Source organism: Entelurus aequoreus, linkage group LG02 (genome assembly GCF_033978785.1).
Source record: "Entelurus aequoreus isolate RoL-2023_Sb linkage group LG02, RoL_Eaeq_v1.1, whole genome shotgun sequence".
In the NCBI taxonomy this organism is placed as follows: Eukaryota; Metazoa; Chordata; class Actinopteri; order Syngnathiformes; family Syngnathidae; genus Entelurus; species Entelurus aequoreus.
The window spans coordinates 63,431,178-63,449,292 of record NC_084732.1 but is presented as its reverse complement, the minus strand read 5'-3'; the positions used below and the strand labels follow the sequence as shown (position 1 = coordinate 63,449,292).

The 18,115-nt window shown below is 36.4% G+C and overlaps 2 protein-coding genes across 2 annotated transcripts in view; one reads left to right on the top strand and one right to left on the bottom strand.

Moving 5' to 3' along the window:
* LOC133637641 (Golgi apparatus protein 1-like) overlaps window positions 1-1,500 on the bottom strand; it is a 102,382-nt gene extending 100,882 nt beyond the window's left edge. Inside the window, exon 1 of the mRNA XM_062030505.1 lies at window positions 1,133-1,500. Within this exon, the coding sequence (XP_061886489.1) occupies window positions 1,133-1,459 (327 nt within the window). The 5' untranslated portion in view covers window positions 1,460-1,500. The remainder of the gene's footprint in view (window positions 1-1,132) is intronic.
* Window positions 1,501-9,298: 7,798 nt separating this feature from the next.
* On the top strand, window positions 9,299-14,987 carry LOC133663931 (troponin I, fast skeletal muscle-like). Its single transcript, XM_062068671.1, has 6 exons — window positions 9,299-9,445; window positions 9,526-9,562; window positions 10,161-10,289; window positions 11,271-11,360; window positions 13,952-14,128; window positions 14,237-14,987. The coding sequence occupies exons 1-6, from the start codon at window positions 9,438-9,440 to the stop codon at window positions 14,321-14,323; spliced, it is 528 nt and encodes a 175-aa protein (XP_061924655.1). The 5' UTR covers window positions 9,299-9,437; the 3' UTR covers window positions 14,324-14,987.
* The last annotated feature ends 3,128 nt before the right edge of the window (window positions 14,988-18,115 follow it).

Below are 18,115 nucleotides of genomic sequence, written 5' to 3'. Positions count from 1 at the left end.
TACTAATTTATACCACAGATTTGTTTTCAAACCTATGTTTACAGTTTTATTTTTTATTTTTAAAGAATATCATCCATACATCCATCCATTTTCTACCACTTGTCCCTTACGGGGTCGCTGGGGTTGCTGGAGCCTATCCCAGCCCGTAGCAAATTACATGATGACGTCATGGTGACCACGCCCACACCGCGCCCACACCATCACAGGTATCTTGGCAATCTAGGGAAAACTCTGTATACTGTTGCATCCCTACTTTAAATAAAGTAGTTTGTCAATGCACCTGTCCTACACTAAGCAGGAGTTCCCAGATCTGTGTAAAGTACTAATCAGATGCGTAAAGTACTAATTTGATGTGTGAAGTACTAAAATCAGATGTGTAAAGTACTATTTAGATGTGTAAAGTACTATATTAGCTGTATAAAGCACTAAGATTAGACGTGTATACGTGTACTAAATAGATGTATACAGTATAATAATCAAATGTGTACAGTACTATAATCAGACCAGTACAGTACTATAATCAGACATGTACAGTACTAAGCAGATGTGTACAGTACTGAACAGATGTATACAGTATAATAATCAAATGTGTACAGTACTATAATAAGACCTGTACAGTACTATAATCAGATGTGTACAGTAATATAATCAGACCTGTACATTACTATAATCAGATGTGTACAGTAATATAATCAGACCTGTACATTACTATAATCAGATGTGTACAGTACTATAATCAGACCAGTGCAGTACTATAATCAAACCAGTACAGTACTATAATCAGACCTGTACAGTACTATAATCAGATGTGTACAGTACTACAATCAGGCCTGTACAGTACTATAATCAGATGTGTACAGTACTATAATCAGACCAGTACAGTACTATAATCAGATGTGTACAGTATTATAATCAGACCTGTACAGTACTATAATCAGATGTGTACAGTACTAAGCATGTGTGTACAGTACTATAATCAGACCAGTAGAGTACTATAATCGGACGTGTACAGTATTAGTAAGCAGTTGTGTACAGTAGGCTACTGGAGCAGCTTTAACTCCATCTCTATGTGCAGCTGACAACACACCGGAATGGATGAGGCACCGGGGCGTCACACCCAGCATCACCTTACCTCTCTGCGGTCCTGTAGACATTCCAGCACGGACAGGTTGTTAGCCCAGGTGTGTTTGGGGCATAGTCGGGTCAGGTCCCCTCTGCAGGCCTCCTCCTCCGACAGCTTCCAACCGGTCGCCCTTCTAGACTGTGAGGCCCCAGCGACGGCGGCGGCGGCGGCAGCAGCAGGTGCATCCTTGGCTTGTGGTTCCGCGGCTCTAAGGACGGCGGGGTTGGGTGGCAGGGCGGGACCGCTGGCAGCTTTCAAGCCGAAGACAGGTCCAACGTCGCTGAGACACACGGATGATAGCAGCAGCAGCAGCGCAGAACGACTGTACGTCGCCATCTTCAGACCACTGTTAAGCTACTATCACTACGCAGAACAACATTATGCTACTTCCGGTCACTTTTACCACAATAAAAGACGGCACTGTGAAGTACCGATATTTATATATATATATATATATATATATATATATATATATATATATATATATATATATATATATATATATATATATATATATATATATATATATATATATATATATATATATATATATATATATATATATATATATATATATATATATATATATATATATATATATATATATATATATATATATATATATATATATATATATATATATATATATATATATATATATATATATATATATATATATATATATATATATATGTATCAATGTTTTATGCTTGCTGGGATATTATCCGACTTAGATGTGAAAACAGACAGAAATTTTCAAATGTATATTTATTTTGAGAGTTAAAACAATAAATGGCACAGATTCGGTGAAAATGTTATTTCTTATTGCTTTATAAATACAAAAAAGGTTTTGACTGCAATGCAAATCAATCGATAATTAAACAAATTAAAAAATAAAATAAAATAAAAAATAATAAATATATATATATATTTTTTTTTTTTTAAATTATTTTCTAAAAAACTAAATTCAATTATCGAAGAAAAATATTATATATATATATTTATTTATTTGTTGTTTTTTTTAAATTTCATTTTATTGTTTTAACAAAAACCCTTTTTTGTATTTACAAAGCAATAAGAAATAACATTTCACCGAATCTATGCCATTTATTGTTTTAACTCTCAAAATAAATATACATTTTAAAATTTCTGTCTGTTTTCACGTCTAAGTCGGATAGTATCCCAGCAAGCATAAAACATTGATACAACATTGATTATACATACATGTCCTTTTATTCAGTGGTCCCCAACCACCGGGCCGCACAAGAAATAAAAAAATAAAATAAATAAAAAATATAACTTTTTTATTTTTTTTATTTTTTATTAAATCAACATAAAAAACTCAAGATACATTTACAATTAGTGCACCAACCCAAAAAACCTCCCTCCCCCATCTATACTCATTCACACTCATTCCCACAAAAGGGTTGTTTCTTTCTGTTATTAATATTTCTGGTTCTTACATTATATATCAATATAGATCAATACAGTCTGCAGGGATACAATCCGTAAGCACATATGATTGTATTTTTTTATGACAAAAACAAAAAATTATAAAATACATTTTTTTTATTGTGAGTTTATTTAAGAAACACATATATTGTTTATTTTTAATTTAGTTAGAATGTGTTTATTTGTAGCACTGCTTAATTGTATCTAAATGTATTTTTCATCAGTTTTCATGAGCCCCTTCCTTTGCATTATACTTAATATTTATTGTTTTAATAAGGTAACATGACTGAGTGAAAACCTAGGAACCTGACTAAAGTGTGAATTTTAACCAAATTGTTTTTAAAGAAAATAAACTTGAGCTATAATTTTATAAATTTTATGTCTTCCATCCATCCATCCATTTTCTACCGTTTGACCCTTTCGAGGTCGCGGGGGGTAATGGAGCCTAGCTCAGCTGCATTGGAGATGCTAATTGCACCGATTTGGTGGCATGGCTTTCAGGGAACCCACATTCTCCAGTACTTATGATTAAAAAAAATACTAAAACAGTTGACAAAATATTAAATTATTGTACGATTTCTGGACAAAATATTGATATTTGTGTTAAATGTGTGGAATTATTGAACTTTTGAGTACCTGCCAAAACTAATCTTGTTTTAATACACAGATTGGTTTATGTTTTGTTTTTGGTCTTTTTTTTTTTTTGGAAAGGGGTGGGGGGTTACATTCGGTTATTAGTTTTAATTCTGTAAATGGGAGACATACTCAACTTGGGGCTCATTTTCCCAGCTGTGCTCAGGTGCCAGATGCCTACAACTGCTAAGATAGTAGTCAAAAGACTTAGAAGCAAGGCAAATCGTTTAGCTTTTGCAGTTCAATTTCTCCCTGGGATGATAAAATTGTATATTAAATGTTTAGAAATAAAATAAATAGATGAATGCAGTATATAGTGTAATGTATTAGATTGCTTGCTGTTTGATAATGGTATAGTTATACCAATGTTATTGCACTATTGTTTTGTATGACAAGAAAAGAAGACTGTAATGTCTTTCTGTAGTTTTTTTCTGTGTCAAAAATATTTACGCCTTTTTAGCGGTGAGTTGGAGCAGCTGATTGGGAACAAGTGAGCACAATAAATCCTCCTAAATTTAGAGGTGACAGCTGCCAAGGGTTATTTTCTGTTCTGGCTCCAAATAAGGTACTAATCCCCCCTGCTCTCTTCGTTACCTAAAACTTGCATTTCAAAGTCGATTAGGCTGTCTGTGGAATTCGAATCCTCCTTCTGGACACAAACAGTACATCAAAAATGATTTCAAAAGAGGATGCAAGTCAAGTCGAAGTCAGTTTTGAAAGAGTATCAGAAGAACCCTACATCATGTTAATGAACACGGAATTAACATGAGCCAAAGAAGTTGAGTGTCCGGTGTCTTGCTTAAGGGTACTCACATCTGTTATCTTGTCAATCCTTTTTCATTATTATTCAATAGTGGGGCGACCACCAGATATGGGGGCTATACCATCAGATATGGTAGGTAGCTGCCAAATAAGACAATTAGCTTGCTTGTACAAATAAGCAGTCTCAAACCAATTCCTAAGATTCTTATCATGGTGGTGCACTGTCAACACCGGAGTTGTCAAGAAATACCCTAATGTCCGACGATGGGAATGTCAAATGAGTGTGCTATATCATAAGCCTGTGAGATGCACCTCAGTCTTGGATGACACTGGACAAATGGATGTCAAGTATTGTATTAATGCCCTGCCTGCGGGAGCCCACCAGGCTGGCAAATTGTCGGGCTCCATGCTTCGTGAGGGCCCACCCTTGGCAACTGGTGGACACTGCATCTCAAGAGATTGAGCTATGTGGCTGATTCTACAGACAAATGACATTGATCAAAACACAACGCAACACTAGGGCTGGGTATTGGCAAGGACTTCACAATACAATATGTATCCGGATACTTGAGTCATGATACAATACTCTACTGCATTGGTTCTCAAACTTTTTTCACCAAGTGCCAGCTCAGAATACACTTGGCTCTCCAAGTATCACCATAATGACCAACATTAAAATACAGTAGTATAGTAGGCCCAAGTATTCATTAAAACAAGACAGAAGTTTAATTTAACAAGTGTGTATAATAGGTTTGTCCATTGTAACATTAAACATAGTTTGAACAGTTACACTGTGTTTGAATATAGGAAAACAAAACACTGTACTTACAGTACCAGTAGAATGGAAAAACAAGTTGAATTTATATGCTTAATTGTGTTTCATTGTATCCATATAACCATATCCAATTGTATTTACAATCCGCAAAGTATGTGAAAATACCGTCTAAACATCACAAAATGCCACAAATTCAGTCAGCCATTTTGAATATTCCGCTCCGAACGTCTTCTGTAATTTCCGTAGAATGACATCGTTGGAGTAACACTTCTGCACTCTGACCATAGTATCAGATCAGTCATACGAGATATACGCCAACATTAGAGAGAGATGTGCTGTCTATCATTCACAATCCCTATATGAGACATAAACACGTTTTTCTTTTTTTTATGCATTCCAAGTCGTAAATAAATAAATACATAAATAATCTGTCAATGGGGCTCTCTATTCTGCCCACAAAACCCTCTGAATAACCATCCAAAAACCACCAACAATACTCTTTATACATATCGTGACCTGAATATTAACCAAATATTAGCAATGTTGTTATTATAAGCGCTAACGCAGACAGACTATTTTTTAGCGACGCAATGATACAAACAGCTAAGTAGCCCTCTGCTGCTTTTACTGTGAGCCGGCAGCGATGTCATGCTGCTCCTGCATCATCACGTTTTGGCTCGTCAAAGTTATTCTATATTATAAATCATGCCTCTCATCTGGATAATAGGAGGATTTGTTTTTGAATCTACAAGTTGTTCATCTGTGACATTCAATTGACACAACAGATGGTGTCTGCAGGGAGACTTTTCCTTGTTAGCCCTTCAAGTGGATCAAGATTAATTCTTCATCTAAACAGGAAGATATGGACATCTGATCAGTCGTCATCGAAGTAAGAGCAAACATTGTACAGTGAGCTATTGTTTTAATATGTTTGTAGTTTGTATTTCTTGTTTAGCACTTAGCAATACTGCTACATGATGCTTAGTGTTTCACTAAAGCTAGATTTGTTTAGCAGAGCTTCTAAAACTTGTAGCTCATCCTCCTTACATTCAGGATCCAAATTACAAGGTTCTGGATCATAATTGTTCCCAGAGTAATCTTTTTTGGTTCTCACAATGTCTGCATGATTTGAATAGTTGTTGGTGATGAAGGGATCTGCGGTTCCCATCTCTACGTCATGTGATCATGTGACTGGCAAGCTCATTATCTCTCTAAATCAGGGGTCCCCAAACTTTTTGACCCGGGGGCCGTATTGGGTTAAAAAAATTTGACCAGGGGCCGCGCTATATATACTGTATATGTATGTATATATATATATATATATATATATATATATATATATATATATATATATATATATATATATATATATATATATATATATATATATATATATATATATATATATATATATACACAGTATATATAAATAAATGCAATCTAAACTGTCTTTTCCTTAAACTGAACAAAAGTCATATGTCCACTGATGTTTAAAAACTCTACACTCGGAGTGTAATTTATGTTTCCCCAACGATTTCGTAATTTTTTCCCCTCATGCACTAATTGACTGAAAGATCGCGCACTTGCCGCCTTTGTGGCGCAAGCGTGATGACGTCCCGTTACCGCTGGGAAAATGCATTTTTGGACAATATGATTTGCTTGAGCGGCTAGGAGACCCAATAACAAGCGGTAGAAAATGGATTGATGGATGGGCGAAAAAGGACAGATTAAAAAAAATGTATATATACCTTTTTTTTTTTTTTAGTCGGGACTACCTGCGGACCGGATTTTGGGAGCTGGCGTGCCGTATCTGCCTAGGAGACCCAGTAACAAGCGGTAGAGAATCGATTGATGGATGGGCGAAAAGGGACAGATTAAAACAAATAATAATTTTAAAAAAAAAATATATATATATATATATATATATTTATTTTTTTTACTTGGTATTACCCGCGGGCCGGATTTTGGATGCTGGGGTGCCTTATCTGCCTAGGAGACCCAGTAACAAGCGGTAGAGAATGGATTGTAGGATGGGCGAAAAAGGACAGATTAAAAAAAATTATAATCAAAAAATAAATTAATACAATTTTTATTTACTTTTAGCCAGGACTACTCGCGGCGTGCCGTATCTGCCTAGGAGACTCAGTAACAAGCGGTGGAAAATGGATTGATGGATGGTTGAAAAAGAACAGATTAAAAAAATAATAATTAAAAAAAACCAAAAAAAAAACAAAACATTTTTTATTTATTTTTTATTTTTTTACTTGGTACTACCCGCGGGCCGGATTTTGGACGCTGGCGGACCGTATCTGGCCGTAGTTTGGGGACCATGCTCTAAATATTGAGGGAATCTCCACTAGATTGATACTATTGTGATCATATCTATTTATTCGCAAACTTTGTAAGTCTTTCGGTGTCATACATCAGATATATAGGTTAATAGCTTCAATACAGAGTCAACTTGTTTTTTCCACTGTACTGGTACTTTAGATAATAAATCAAATTAAATCAATTGCACATAAAAGTTAAAGTACCACTAGATGGAGCCTATGTACCACTAGTGGTACACGTACTACAGTTTGAGAATCCCTGCTCTATTGTAATATGCAACATATTTCACTGATAAATTTAAAATGCAGCTTAAAATACAAGTTGTATGTGTATGTACACTGGATGACGGTGTAACAGTAAACAATTGTACACAAAGTGGATCAAGTTTCTTGCCACCTAAATGTAAAAAAGTGCCCTCTACTTCCTCACTGTTGACTTCTTGCGCTGTCTAATGGTTGCATTACAGCGAGTCTTTGTGGAGTGGAGGTGCAGAAGTCATCTTTCAGTTACAATCGGCCCAAAACATAACTTACATTTTTTTTCTTTTATATTACATCGTTTGAAAAACTATTAATATATTGCCATATCAATATTTTTTCCCTATCCCTAAAACACAGCAGCTCCTCCAGACATGCACACTTCAAGTACATCTTAAGAACTAGGCATGGTTTACAATGTAAACCAAGCTCTCTGGCCGGCTGGATGACCAACGAGTATCATACAAAGACACCCTTCCTCTGAGTGAACAAGCAGAAGATTCATGAGTGGTGAAGATATACATTTTATAATTTAAAATATGTTTCATAAATATTTGAGGCATGTTACAGGGCAGGGGTCCCCAAACTTTTTGACTCTATGGCCGCATTGGGATATATATATAAAGATATATGTATATATATATATATATATATATATATATATATATATATATATATATATATATATATATATATATATATATATATATATATATATATATATATATATATATATATATATATATATATATATTCTTGCCATGCGCTCCCTCGACAGTGCGGCGCAAGCGCGATGAGTTCACGTTATCGATGGGAAAAAGCATTTTTAGACAATATGATTTGCCTGAGCGAGAGTAAAAAGCGGTAGCAAATGGATTAGAATGGACAGATTTTTTTAAATAATGAAAAATTACCAAAATTATTCTTTTTTCCCGCAGACTTCCTGCAAACCTGATTTTGGACACTGGTGGGCCCAGGCCGTAGTTTGGGAACCCCTGTTATAGGGCTTAGAGCAGGGCTATTCAACAAAATTGTTCTAGGGGCCACATTTCCAGAAAGGTAAGGACCCGTGGCCGGACTTCTCCCTTTAATATTCTTCTTCTTTTGAGACCCATGCAGCATCCTCTGCAGTGGACATTTATTTTGTCAGTTACATATTTCTTCAGAAAATAGCCCTGCTATGCAAAATAATATTGTCTGCTGTAGTGGATGCTGGCTTTTAGGAGGTTAAGATGTCAATGCAAGATCTACCTATATGTTTACTGTAGTTTTAGTTATGGTTTCATTCCCAGGCCGGATAGGGAGTAGCGGGGGGTGTATATTGTAGCGTCCCGGAAGAGTTAGTGCTGCAAGGGGTTCTGGGTATTTGTTCTGTTGTGTTTATGTTGTGTTACGGTGCGGATGGTCTCCCGAAATGTGTTTGTCATTCTTGTTTGGTGTGGGTTCACAGTGTGGCGCATATTTGTAACAGTGTTAAAGTTGTTTATACACAACCCTCAGTGTGACCTGTATGGCTGTTGACCAAGTATGCGTTGCATTCACTTGTGTATGTGAAAAACGGTAGATATTATGTGATGGGCCGGCACGCAAAGGCAGTGCCTTTAAGGTTTATTGGCGCTCTGTACTTCTCCCTACGTCCGTGTACCACTCTGCACAGCGGCGTTTTAAAAAGTCATACATTTTACTTTTTGAAACCGATACCGACAATTTCCGATATCACATTTTAAAGCATTTATCGGCTGATAATATCGGCAGTCCGATATTATCGGACATCTCTAGTTTTTTTCTTTTTAAATCATCTTTTTACTGTAAATTATGAAACTGACGTTGTGTATGTAATGATCAAGAATATGACCTAAAACATTGTCAAGGCAGCCCTATTGTGGTGTCTCAACGTCTAGAGATGTTCTACAAGAAAATTCCTGGAGCATTTGTTGTTCAGCTGCTTCCATCAACCCCATAAGTCGCACATTCCTCTTACGGCTTCTGAGGACAACTGGTGGAGCACACATGCACAAATACGCACAAAACCGCACGCTATAAAGAGAGGAGGACCGCTGCATCACATTCATCTCTTCAGTCAGGGATTGGTTGCAGTGTCATCATGGCAGAGTAAGTGGAAATCTCTCTCAAATGTACTTTATTGATCCTTAAAACATGCATAAATCTTCTGTTGCATATTTTCTATGAAGGAAAAAGATGACGCTAAGCCGGAGGAATTACCTCAAGGTACAGTAAAATGACATTGTGACAATACCTGGCCATGTTATTATGTTATGTATATTGTTTCTTATGAAATTAATTAGTGCTGTCAATTTTTTTTATTTTATCAAATCAACCACACTTTAATTTGGATAAATCGGGTTATTACTTGTCTGCATCATTACATTATTTTTTTTTTGCAAAAAGCCCAATATTTGGACACAAATGCAATTTTACTTGCACAGTGGTATACAGTGTGTTTAACGCATACACTATTTTACATAGAGCTGCACAGTGGCTTGGAAGTTAGTGAGTCGGTGTTCCAGTCAGGATGTTGAGCGTTTGAATCTTTGTTGAAACCCGCAGTTAGCATGGTGTGTGTGTGTGTGTGTGTGTGTGTGTGTGTGTGTGTGTGTGTGTGTGTGTGTGTGTGTGTGTGTGTGTGTGTGTGTGTGTGAATGGTCGTTGGCCTACATGTGCCCTGTGATTGACTCAGCAGCTGGGATAAGCTCCAGCCACAATAGTATGGAGGCCAACAGGAGGGAAAATGGGGGGGAAAATATAAATGTTTTCATTTAGAGTATTGTATGTCGTTAAGAAAGTGTCTGCTTTTCTTGTACCTCAGAGTTTGCTGCTGCAGATTGGTCAGGCCATGTTGGATGAGGAGGCTGAGCAGGCCGAGGAAGAGAAAAGGATATACTTGGAGGAAAACTGCCCTACCCTCTCTGTCCCGGGATGCATGCAGGAGCTGCAAGTACACTTTGCAAACATATCGTCACACAAATCACATTTTACACTATGTTTGATGAGGTTGACAAAACCATACGTCATTAAGGGAATTTTGTGTTCTTTTTATACAGACTGAATGTCAGTGCCATTAGTCAACATTTTAGATGTCTTTTAGAGCAGTGGTCCCCAACCACCGGTCCGCGGACCGATTGGTACCGGGCCGCACAAGAAATAAAATTTTTTATTTTTTTATTTTTTATTAAATCAACATAAAAAACACAATATATACATTATATATCAATATATATCAATACAGTCTGCAGGGATGCAGTCCATAAGCACACATGATTGTATTTCTTTATGAAAAATAAATGAATAAATAAAAAAAATAAAAAATACCCCCCCCCCCGGTCCGTGGGACAAATTTTCAAGCGTTGACCGGTCCACAGCTACAAAAAGGTTGGGGACCACTGTTTTAGAGGTCCCGATTTTGTCACATTAAAAATATGTGTGTCATATGTGATTTCTCTACTTTTACATATACAGTACAGGCCAAAAGTTTGGACACATCTTCTCATTCAATGCGTTTTCTTTATTTTCATGACTATTTAGTACATTGTAGATTGTCACTGAAGGCATCACAACTATGAATGAACACATGTGGAGTTATGTACTTAACAAAAAAAGGTGTATTAACTGAAAACATTTTATATTCTTGTTTCCTCAAAATAGCCATCCTTTGCTCCGATTACTTTTTTGCACACTCTTGGCATTCTCTCGATGAGCTTTAAGAGGTAGTCACCAGAAATGTTTTTCACTTCACAGGTGTGCTTGAAGGTGTGTCCAAACATTTGCCCTGTACTGTACATAGTATATGTACTCAGTGGAATGTAAATTTTACTTGCTCTGTTTTTACGTTGTGTGTCTTCCAAGGAAAACATCTTTTGAACTCAGTGTTGCAACTTTTCTCATTTACCCATCTTCTCTCTCCATGTTCAACCTGCAGGAGCTCTGTCGGAAACTTCACAAGCAGATTGAGCTGGTGGATGAAGAAAGGTACGACATGAATATGAAAGTGAAGAAATCTGAGAAGGAGGTATGTCTTCTACTTCCTTTGCAAATCAATACTTACCAAAACAGCTTAAATACCACTTCACTGAAGTTTTACAAATGTTTCGTACAAATGTAGGTATTCATCTGACACAGAGTAAACTGAGGGCCAGTATTGCTGTCATCAATACTGATATTTTCTTTTTACAATCAAACCTCTGTTTTCGTTCATCTCACATTTCGTATGATCTGGTTTCCTACTAAAATTCTCACCAAAACTGTGCCCCACTTTTCAGAGACTGTGGGCCTGATTTACTAAGATCTAAATACCACACACTAAACAGTGTGCAATATATAAAATAGTGTGTACAATTAGTGGGCGTGTTGCTTGTGATCTCCTATGAGTGCGTGTACAATTGAAAAGTGGCTCAGACCGCCTTATTTAATAGAGATTTGTGTGTGTACTATACGGTGCATCATCACATTTACTGCACATTCATGTTATCATGCTCTTACCTGTGGCAGTATGCTGTTTTCACACAAGCAGGAGAAATATACCACTTTTTATGGGTATTTTAGAAGCAGCCGTGCAGTGCATCTACATTGACACCACTTTTTTACTTCTGAAGGTGCATGGGAGGGAGGCTGCACTACTGTGCTCAAAATGCATAAAATGCATACTTCAATACGTTTTTATTATATAGAACGTATGTTAGTCATACATTATCCATGTCATGGGTGTCCAAACTTTTTCTAGTAAGTAATCGAAGCATGCTTTTTGTGCAATAAAGTCAAAAATAACAAGTTAACTCATGCGATTAATCACATATAGACGCATAATAATCACACAATTTATTTTGCTCTGTTAATTGTATTAATTCTAACAATAAAATTGCATTTGTGACCAAGTATTGTTTGTTTTTTATTTGATTGAAATTTTAAACATTTTAAATCATGCAAGCGAGATTATACTACTTGTAATACTTGTGATTAATCATGATTAATCTAAGTCAAATGTGTGATTAATCTGAATTTAAAAATGTATTGTTTGACAGCATTGCCAACATCTCTAATTAATGGATTTTAACGATCTGCCGTGGGCCAACTGAAAACGAGTTGCGGGCCAAAATTGGCACCCGGGTCGCACTTTTGACACCCCTGTCCTATGTGAAAAAATGAACGTCATTAAAAACATATTACATGACACCAAAACGCATAATTTCAATTTGTTTTAATTAGCCCCTTATGTCATCCAGCAGGTATGAATGTAGCTGAATCGACAATATTTTTTATTTCTGACCGTCCAAGTATGTTGAAAGTAGGACAGAGGATTCTCTGCCCATCATGTATCTTTGCAGCACGAGCACTCTTTATCTTACAGCCGTGTGTGGAACAGTGTCAGTTTGCAAGTCATTTTCAAACATGCTAAATGAAAGGCAAAAAACTGCTCCTAAAACGGTAATGTGTCTTGATAAATCACATTGCGCGTGCTGTGTAATATATTTGCATTTTCTCCTCCCAGTATTGTGGCCGTTTTGGTGATCATTTTGCATATCAATGAAGACAAAAATGCAAAATGGTTTGCACACCTTATTCTGCTCACTTATGAGATGCAATCCACTTTGCACACCTTTAGTAGATCTGCTTTGCGTGTGCTATTTAGTAAATCAGGCTGTGTCTCGGTTATCGTGCGGTGGAAAATTGCGTGTAACAAACAAAATCAATGAATAACATTTAATAGTTATATCTAACATTTATTACTAAGCTGATAATTACTGTGCTATTCAGTTGTTTTATCGTGACTTCTTACAGTTCTGTGTATCATTTGCAAGTATTATACAGTAGACTTTTCAAGCAGTTACAATTCCAAGACATTAGATGGCAGTAGTGTATAGACTGCAGTGTGTTGTCTAGTCAGAAGTAATATTTGCCATGAAGCTGATTGTGCCAGTATAGTGTTTGTTGAGACCCACAAAGTGTTTAAAATGTATTTGCTAAACATCATCTGTTTGATTGTAACGTGCATCTTTTAATTGTAGTCTTGATTACCAAATTTGAAGGTGTTGAAATTGCCATGTAAAATCGCTAATGCTAATCATTAGCATGTTTATGGCATAGCCATAGCATCAAGCTGGCCCATTTTGAAAAGTCGAGCTTTACTTTACGTTTGAGCGGTTTCTATTAGCTTTGTTGACATGGAAAGTTGCAACATTACCTCATTACATAGTTCTGTTTGACATCACTTGCAACAAATATATCAACATTTTCTACCTCTGATTTTATGTGAATTGATACCTGGTAGGAATTTGGTCGGTACCTATCCTTAGTCTGCCCGAGTTTACTATCATCCTGTGTCGGAAACTCAATCTCTGTGCTTTTTTAAATTGCGTACGACTGCAAAATAAGTCACCATGGGAACAAAGAAAAGTTTCAAGTGCCAGCACTTTGATGAAGATTGTGAGAAATACTATTGAATTCAAGAAAGAACTCATAGCAATGTATGAAGGAGGTGTCCATATGGCTCTGCGGTGTGATAATCACTGCCCTATATAGTATTGATATTATCAGCATTTGGACCGATCCTCTCAACCACTATTAGATACAAATGCTTATAGTACGATATATTTTTACTATCAGGTCAACGACCTGAAGCTGATGGTTCAGGATCTCAATGGAAAGTTTAAGAAGCCGGCCCTTAAGAGGGTGAGAATGTCAGCTGATGCAATGCTCGCTGCTCTTCTGGGCTCCAAACATAAAGTGTCCATGGACCTGAGGGCCAACCTGAAGCAGGTCAAGAAGGAGGTTAAGGAAGAGGTGGGTAATTGAACAGCACAACACCTATTCATATGATTTCATTATTCCTGGAAGATTTCAATAACAGTGTAATAAGTCTAACAGACAAACTGTATACATCCTTCTCAGAAGAAGCAGACTGGTGACTGGAGGAAGAACGTTGAAGGCAAAGCTGGGATGGATGGCAGGAAGAAGATGTTTGAGACCGAGGCCTGAGCTGATGTGTAGTTTTTCTGCTGTTGGCAAACATGCTTTGTTTGTGACAACATTGCTGGAATTGTTGTGTCGATTACAGAAGTTAAAGAAACCAATAAGAAAGGGCACTATTCAATCATGATATACTGTAATATAAAATACTATACTATACTATAATATAATATAATATAATATAATATAATATTGCAGCTGAGATAGGCTCCAGCATTCCCCGCAACCCCGAAAGGGACAAGCGGTAGAAAATGGATGGATGGATGGATAATATAATATAATATAATATAATATAATATAATATAATATAATATAATATAATATAGTGTTCTTTGTGACATTTGGGGTTTGCTTTTTCTTTGTTCCGGCTTCATTTCCTGTTTTGTGGTTTTATTTTGTATTTCCCTTTTTTTGTTTTGCGCCGTTTGCGTCAGCTTTGCTTTCTGTTTGGGCGGTTGTAGTGGATTTACAGTGTGTTATTTAAGTTCAGCCTTTGTGTTTGCTTGATGCTGGATCATTGTAAGTAACTAAGTCAGTAAATCAGTATGTTTCTTGATTTCTCTAATTAAAGACCTTTTGACTGAACCACCGACTATGTCTCTGCATCGTGGGGTAATTCTACTCGTTATTAGTGAAACACCGGGCGGATGTATGGTTAAAGTATACAGTAGAGTTTTGTGCAAAAAATTGGTGCTTTTTTAAAAATTTCAGCTCGCTAAATTCTTACCATTTTAAAGCAGACAATTAACTCTGGATTACACTGATTAGATTATTCCTCTAACCACACACGTAACATTGTCTTGCTACCATTAATTTTTTTTCTACCAAAACTTTACTGATAAAATTTGAGTTATGTAGACTGACCATGAGTCCTCTTTTCCCCGGACATGTCCTCTTTTGCGGGGCTGTCCGGGGTGTCCGGGCGGGATTTCTTAAATGCCTCAAATGTCCGGTATTTTGAGTTAGGGTTGCGTGTATTTTCAATGTACGTCCAGGGTTAAGAAGGGGTTAAAACAAAACAAATTGTGAAGTTGTGCGCACGCAGCAACATTCGTGAGGGAGAGGCAGAGACAGAGAGCGAGACAGTCGAGAGACAGACAGAACACAAGAGATAAGCCGAAACGTAAATGCAACTTCACGGATGATTTGCGGGAAAAGTATCTGTGTTTTCGTCCTGGCCGTGACACATGGAAAACAGAATGCACTGTGTGCAAAGAAGGAACGTATATATCTGTGGCAAATAAAGGGGCCAACGATCTACAAGCCCATATCGACACTACGAAGCACAAAACAGCTGTGCGAGAGCTCGTCTGCTGTTTTTTGTTTAAATTTAATTAACTTGTTTTGAGGCATTATTTATGTTTAGATTACAAGAGGTTATTTTGAATATTTCTACCTCTGCACTTTTTTTCCAAAACTGTGAATGTTACAGAATATAAGTGTGACTTATTTTGTTGTACTGTCAACCAGTGTTGGCGTTAACACACTTTTTGTGTCTTTTTATTGCATTGAAATCAGAAAGGACGCAGAATTTTTTTTTTTTTTTTTTACCATTTGTGGCCCACAGCTAATGTTTTAAAGGCCCACGGCACATTCTAAAAATACTATTTAAATAAACAAAAACATAACAAAAGTGAAATAAAAAAGCTTAAAGGTGAAATGTAATTTAGAAACAGTGCAATGTTGACTAAAGCAGTTTTTTTTTCTTTCAAACGGTCATTTCTCAAAACATAATATTGAATCAAAATCAATGTTGTTATGAATTATTGACCTATCAAAGGTTCCGATTACTTCACATCAAATATTCCACTTTGAAAAATTATTTTGGTGGAAGATTTTGCATATTTTGTGTGTTTGCCATAAAAAACATAGTTTTGTTTGACAAAAAAGGGCGGAAAACAAACAAACAAAAAAACAACATAAAAAAACAAAAACATTTTGAAATGACGAATAGATCTGAAGTTGATGTAGACTCCAGAGATTTAAGCGTTAAATATAAAATGTATGTATGCCCTGGCACACCATTATCATCATTTCATGACCAAAACAAAACACTTTTTACACTTTTATACTGAAATAAATACACCTACAACTTATTAAATAAACACATAGAAAAAACTACCAGCAGACGTAAAGTTTAGATCCATGAAGGAAAGAAGAAAGTGAATGAATGTTTATAACTGAATACATTTACATATGTATACACATTTGTTTTCTTTTGTATTATTATTTTTTAATGAATTAAGTAACGTTTATGACAACCTTTTTCCAAAACACAATATAGAATGTGAGATATAACAGGATAATGCATACATTTGTCATTTGTTTTTAAAACGGTTACAAAAAAGTGGGACCGGACCCCAAAACTTTACTGTGGGACCCCATTTTGAAAATTCCTAGCGCCAACACTGCTGTCAACAGAGGAGAAAAAATGATTTATTTAAATAAATATATTATTTGATAAAGCAAGTTCGAGTATCATTGGCAAATTTTCACCTAGTCCCGGCCTTGGCGTGCTGCCAGCCTTGGCACGCATATATGTGTCCTCTTTTTGGGATTTCAGAATATGGTCAGCCTAGGTTATGAGCCTCTCCACAGCTAGTTTGTGTGTTTTACTTAATAGCATTATCATATAGCGAGTAACTTAGTTTTTCCAACTATGGCAACAAAGAAAGCGGACGTGAAAGACAGTGCTAAAATGACGAAGCAGATGATATGAATATAATTAAATAAATAAACAATAATAAAACATTGTGTGCTGTTAGTGTGGACCATACTGAAGCAGAATGAGTCAAAAACAACAGCCAAGGACGTTAATATATTATCAAAACGAGAAACATTTAGCCATGAAAATATAGAGAAGCTGTTGAAGTTGCGTTTGACTAAGAAATAGCTTGAAGGAGACACCGTAAAAGTCCGCTCTCCAATGCTGTATATAATTATTAAATTACTTAAAAAAAGACTATACTGAATATTTAACATCAACAACCTAAGTGTACTGTAGATTACACAAGGTAAGGTTTTTAAAAAATTATCAAAATTAAAGTTTTCTATTGGGTTAGTGCGTGTGCCTCACAATACGGAGGTCCTGGGTTCGATCCTGGGCTCGGGATCTTTCTGTGTGGAGTTTGCATGTTCTCCCCGTGACTACGTGGGTTCCCTCTGGGTACTCCGGCTTCCTCCCACTTCCAAAGACATGCACCTGGGGATAGGTTGATTGGCAACACTAAATTGGCCCTAGTGTGTGAATGTGAGTGTGAATGTTGTCTGTCTATCTGTGTTGGCCTTGCGATGAGGTGGCGACTTGTCCAAGCTGTACCCTGCTTTCCGCCCGAATGCAGCTGAGATAGGCTCTAGCACCCACCGCGACTTCGAAAGGGATGAGCGGTAGAAAATAGATGGATGGGATGGGATTAGCATTACATAACATAACATAACATAATTTAGCATAACATAACATTTTTGTTATTGACCATTGCATACATGCTCAAAATAAACAGAAACGGAATGGTGATGTGTGTGTGCATGTTTTCTTTTCGTAGTTTTCGTGGCATTAAGCTCTTGCATGAAAATATATTTTTAAATAAAGTTTTATTGATAGATAACGCCGAGCTACAGTTAAATCTTTTGTCGTTCGACATGGTGGGGTACGTAGTCAGAAGCGGAAGTGGACCAAGAATCGGTGGCTGACTGTGAGTATCAATTGTTTGGAACTTTGGATCTTTTTGGCGGTTCGCATAATCTGACTGGATCAAGATGGAAGGGGATAGTGACGGGATGTATGAGGAAGGTATGTACAAA

Excerpts from the sequence above, each read along its gene's own strand:
- LOC133663931 (XM_062068671.1), top strand. Across the intron at positions 10,290-11,270 it reads GATGCATGCAGGAGCTGCAA|GAGCTCTGTCGGAAACTTCA; the intron begins GTACACTTTGCA and ends TTCAACCTGCAG. Across the intron at positions 11,361-13,951 it reads TGAAGAAATCTGAGAAGGAG|GTCAACGACCTGAAGCTGAT; the intron begins GTATGTCTTCTA and ends TTTTACTATCAG.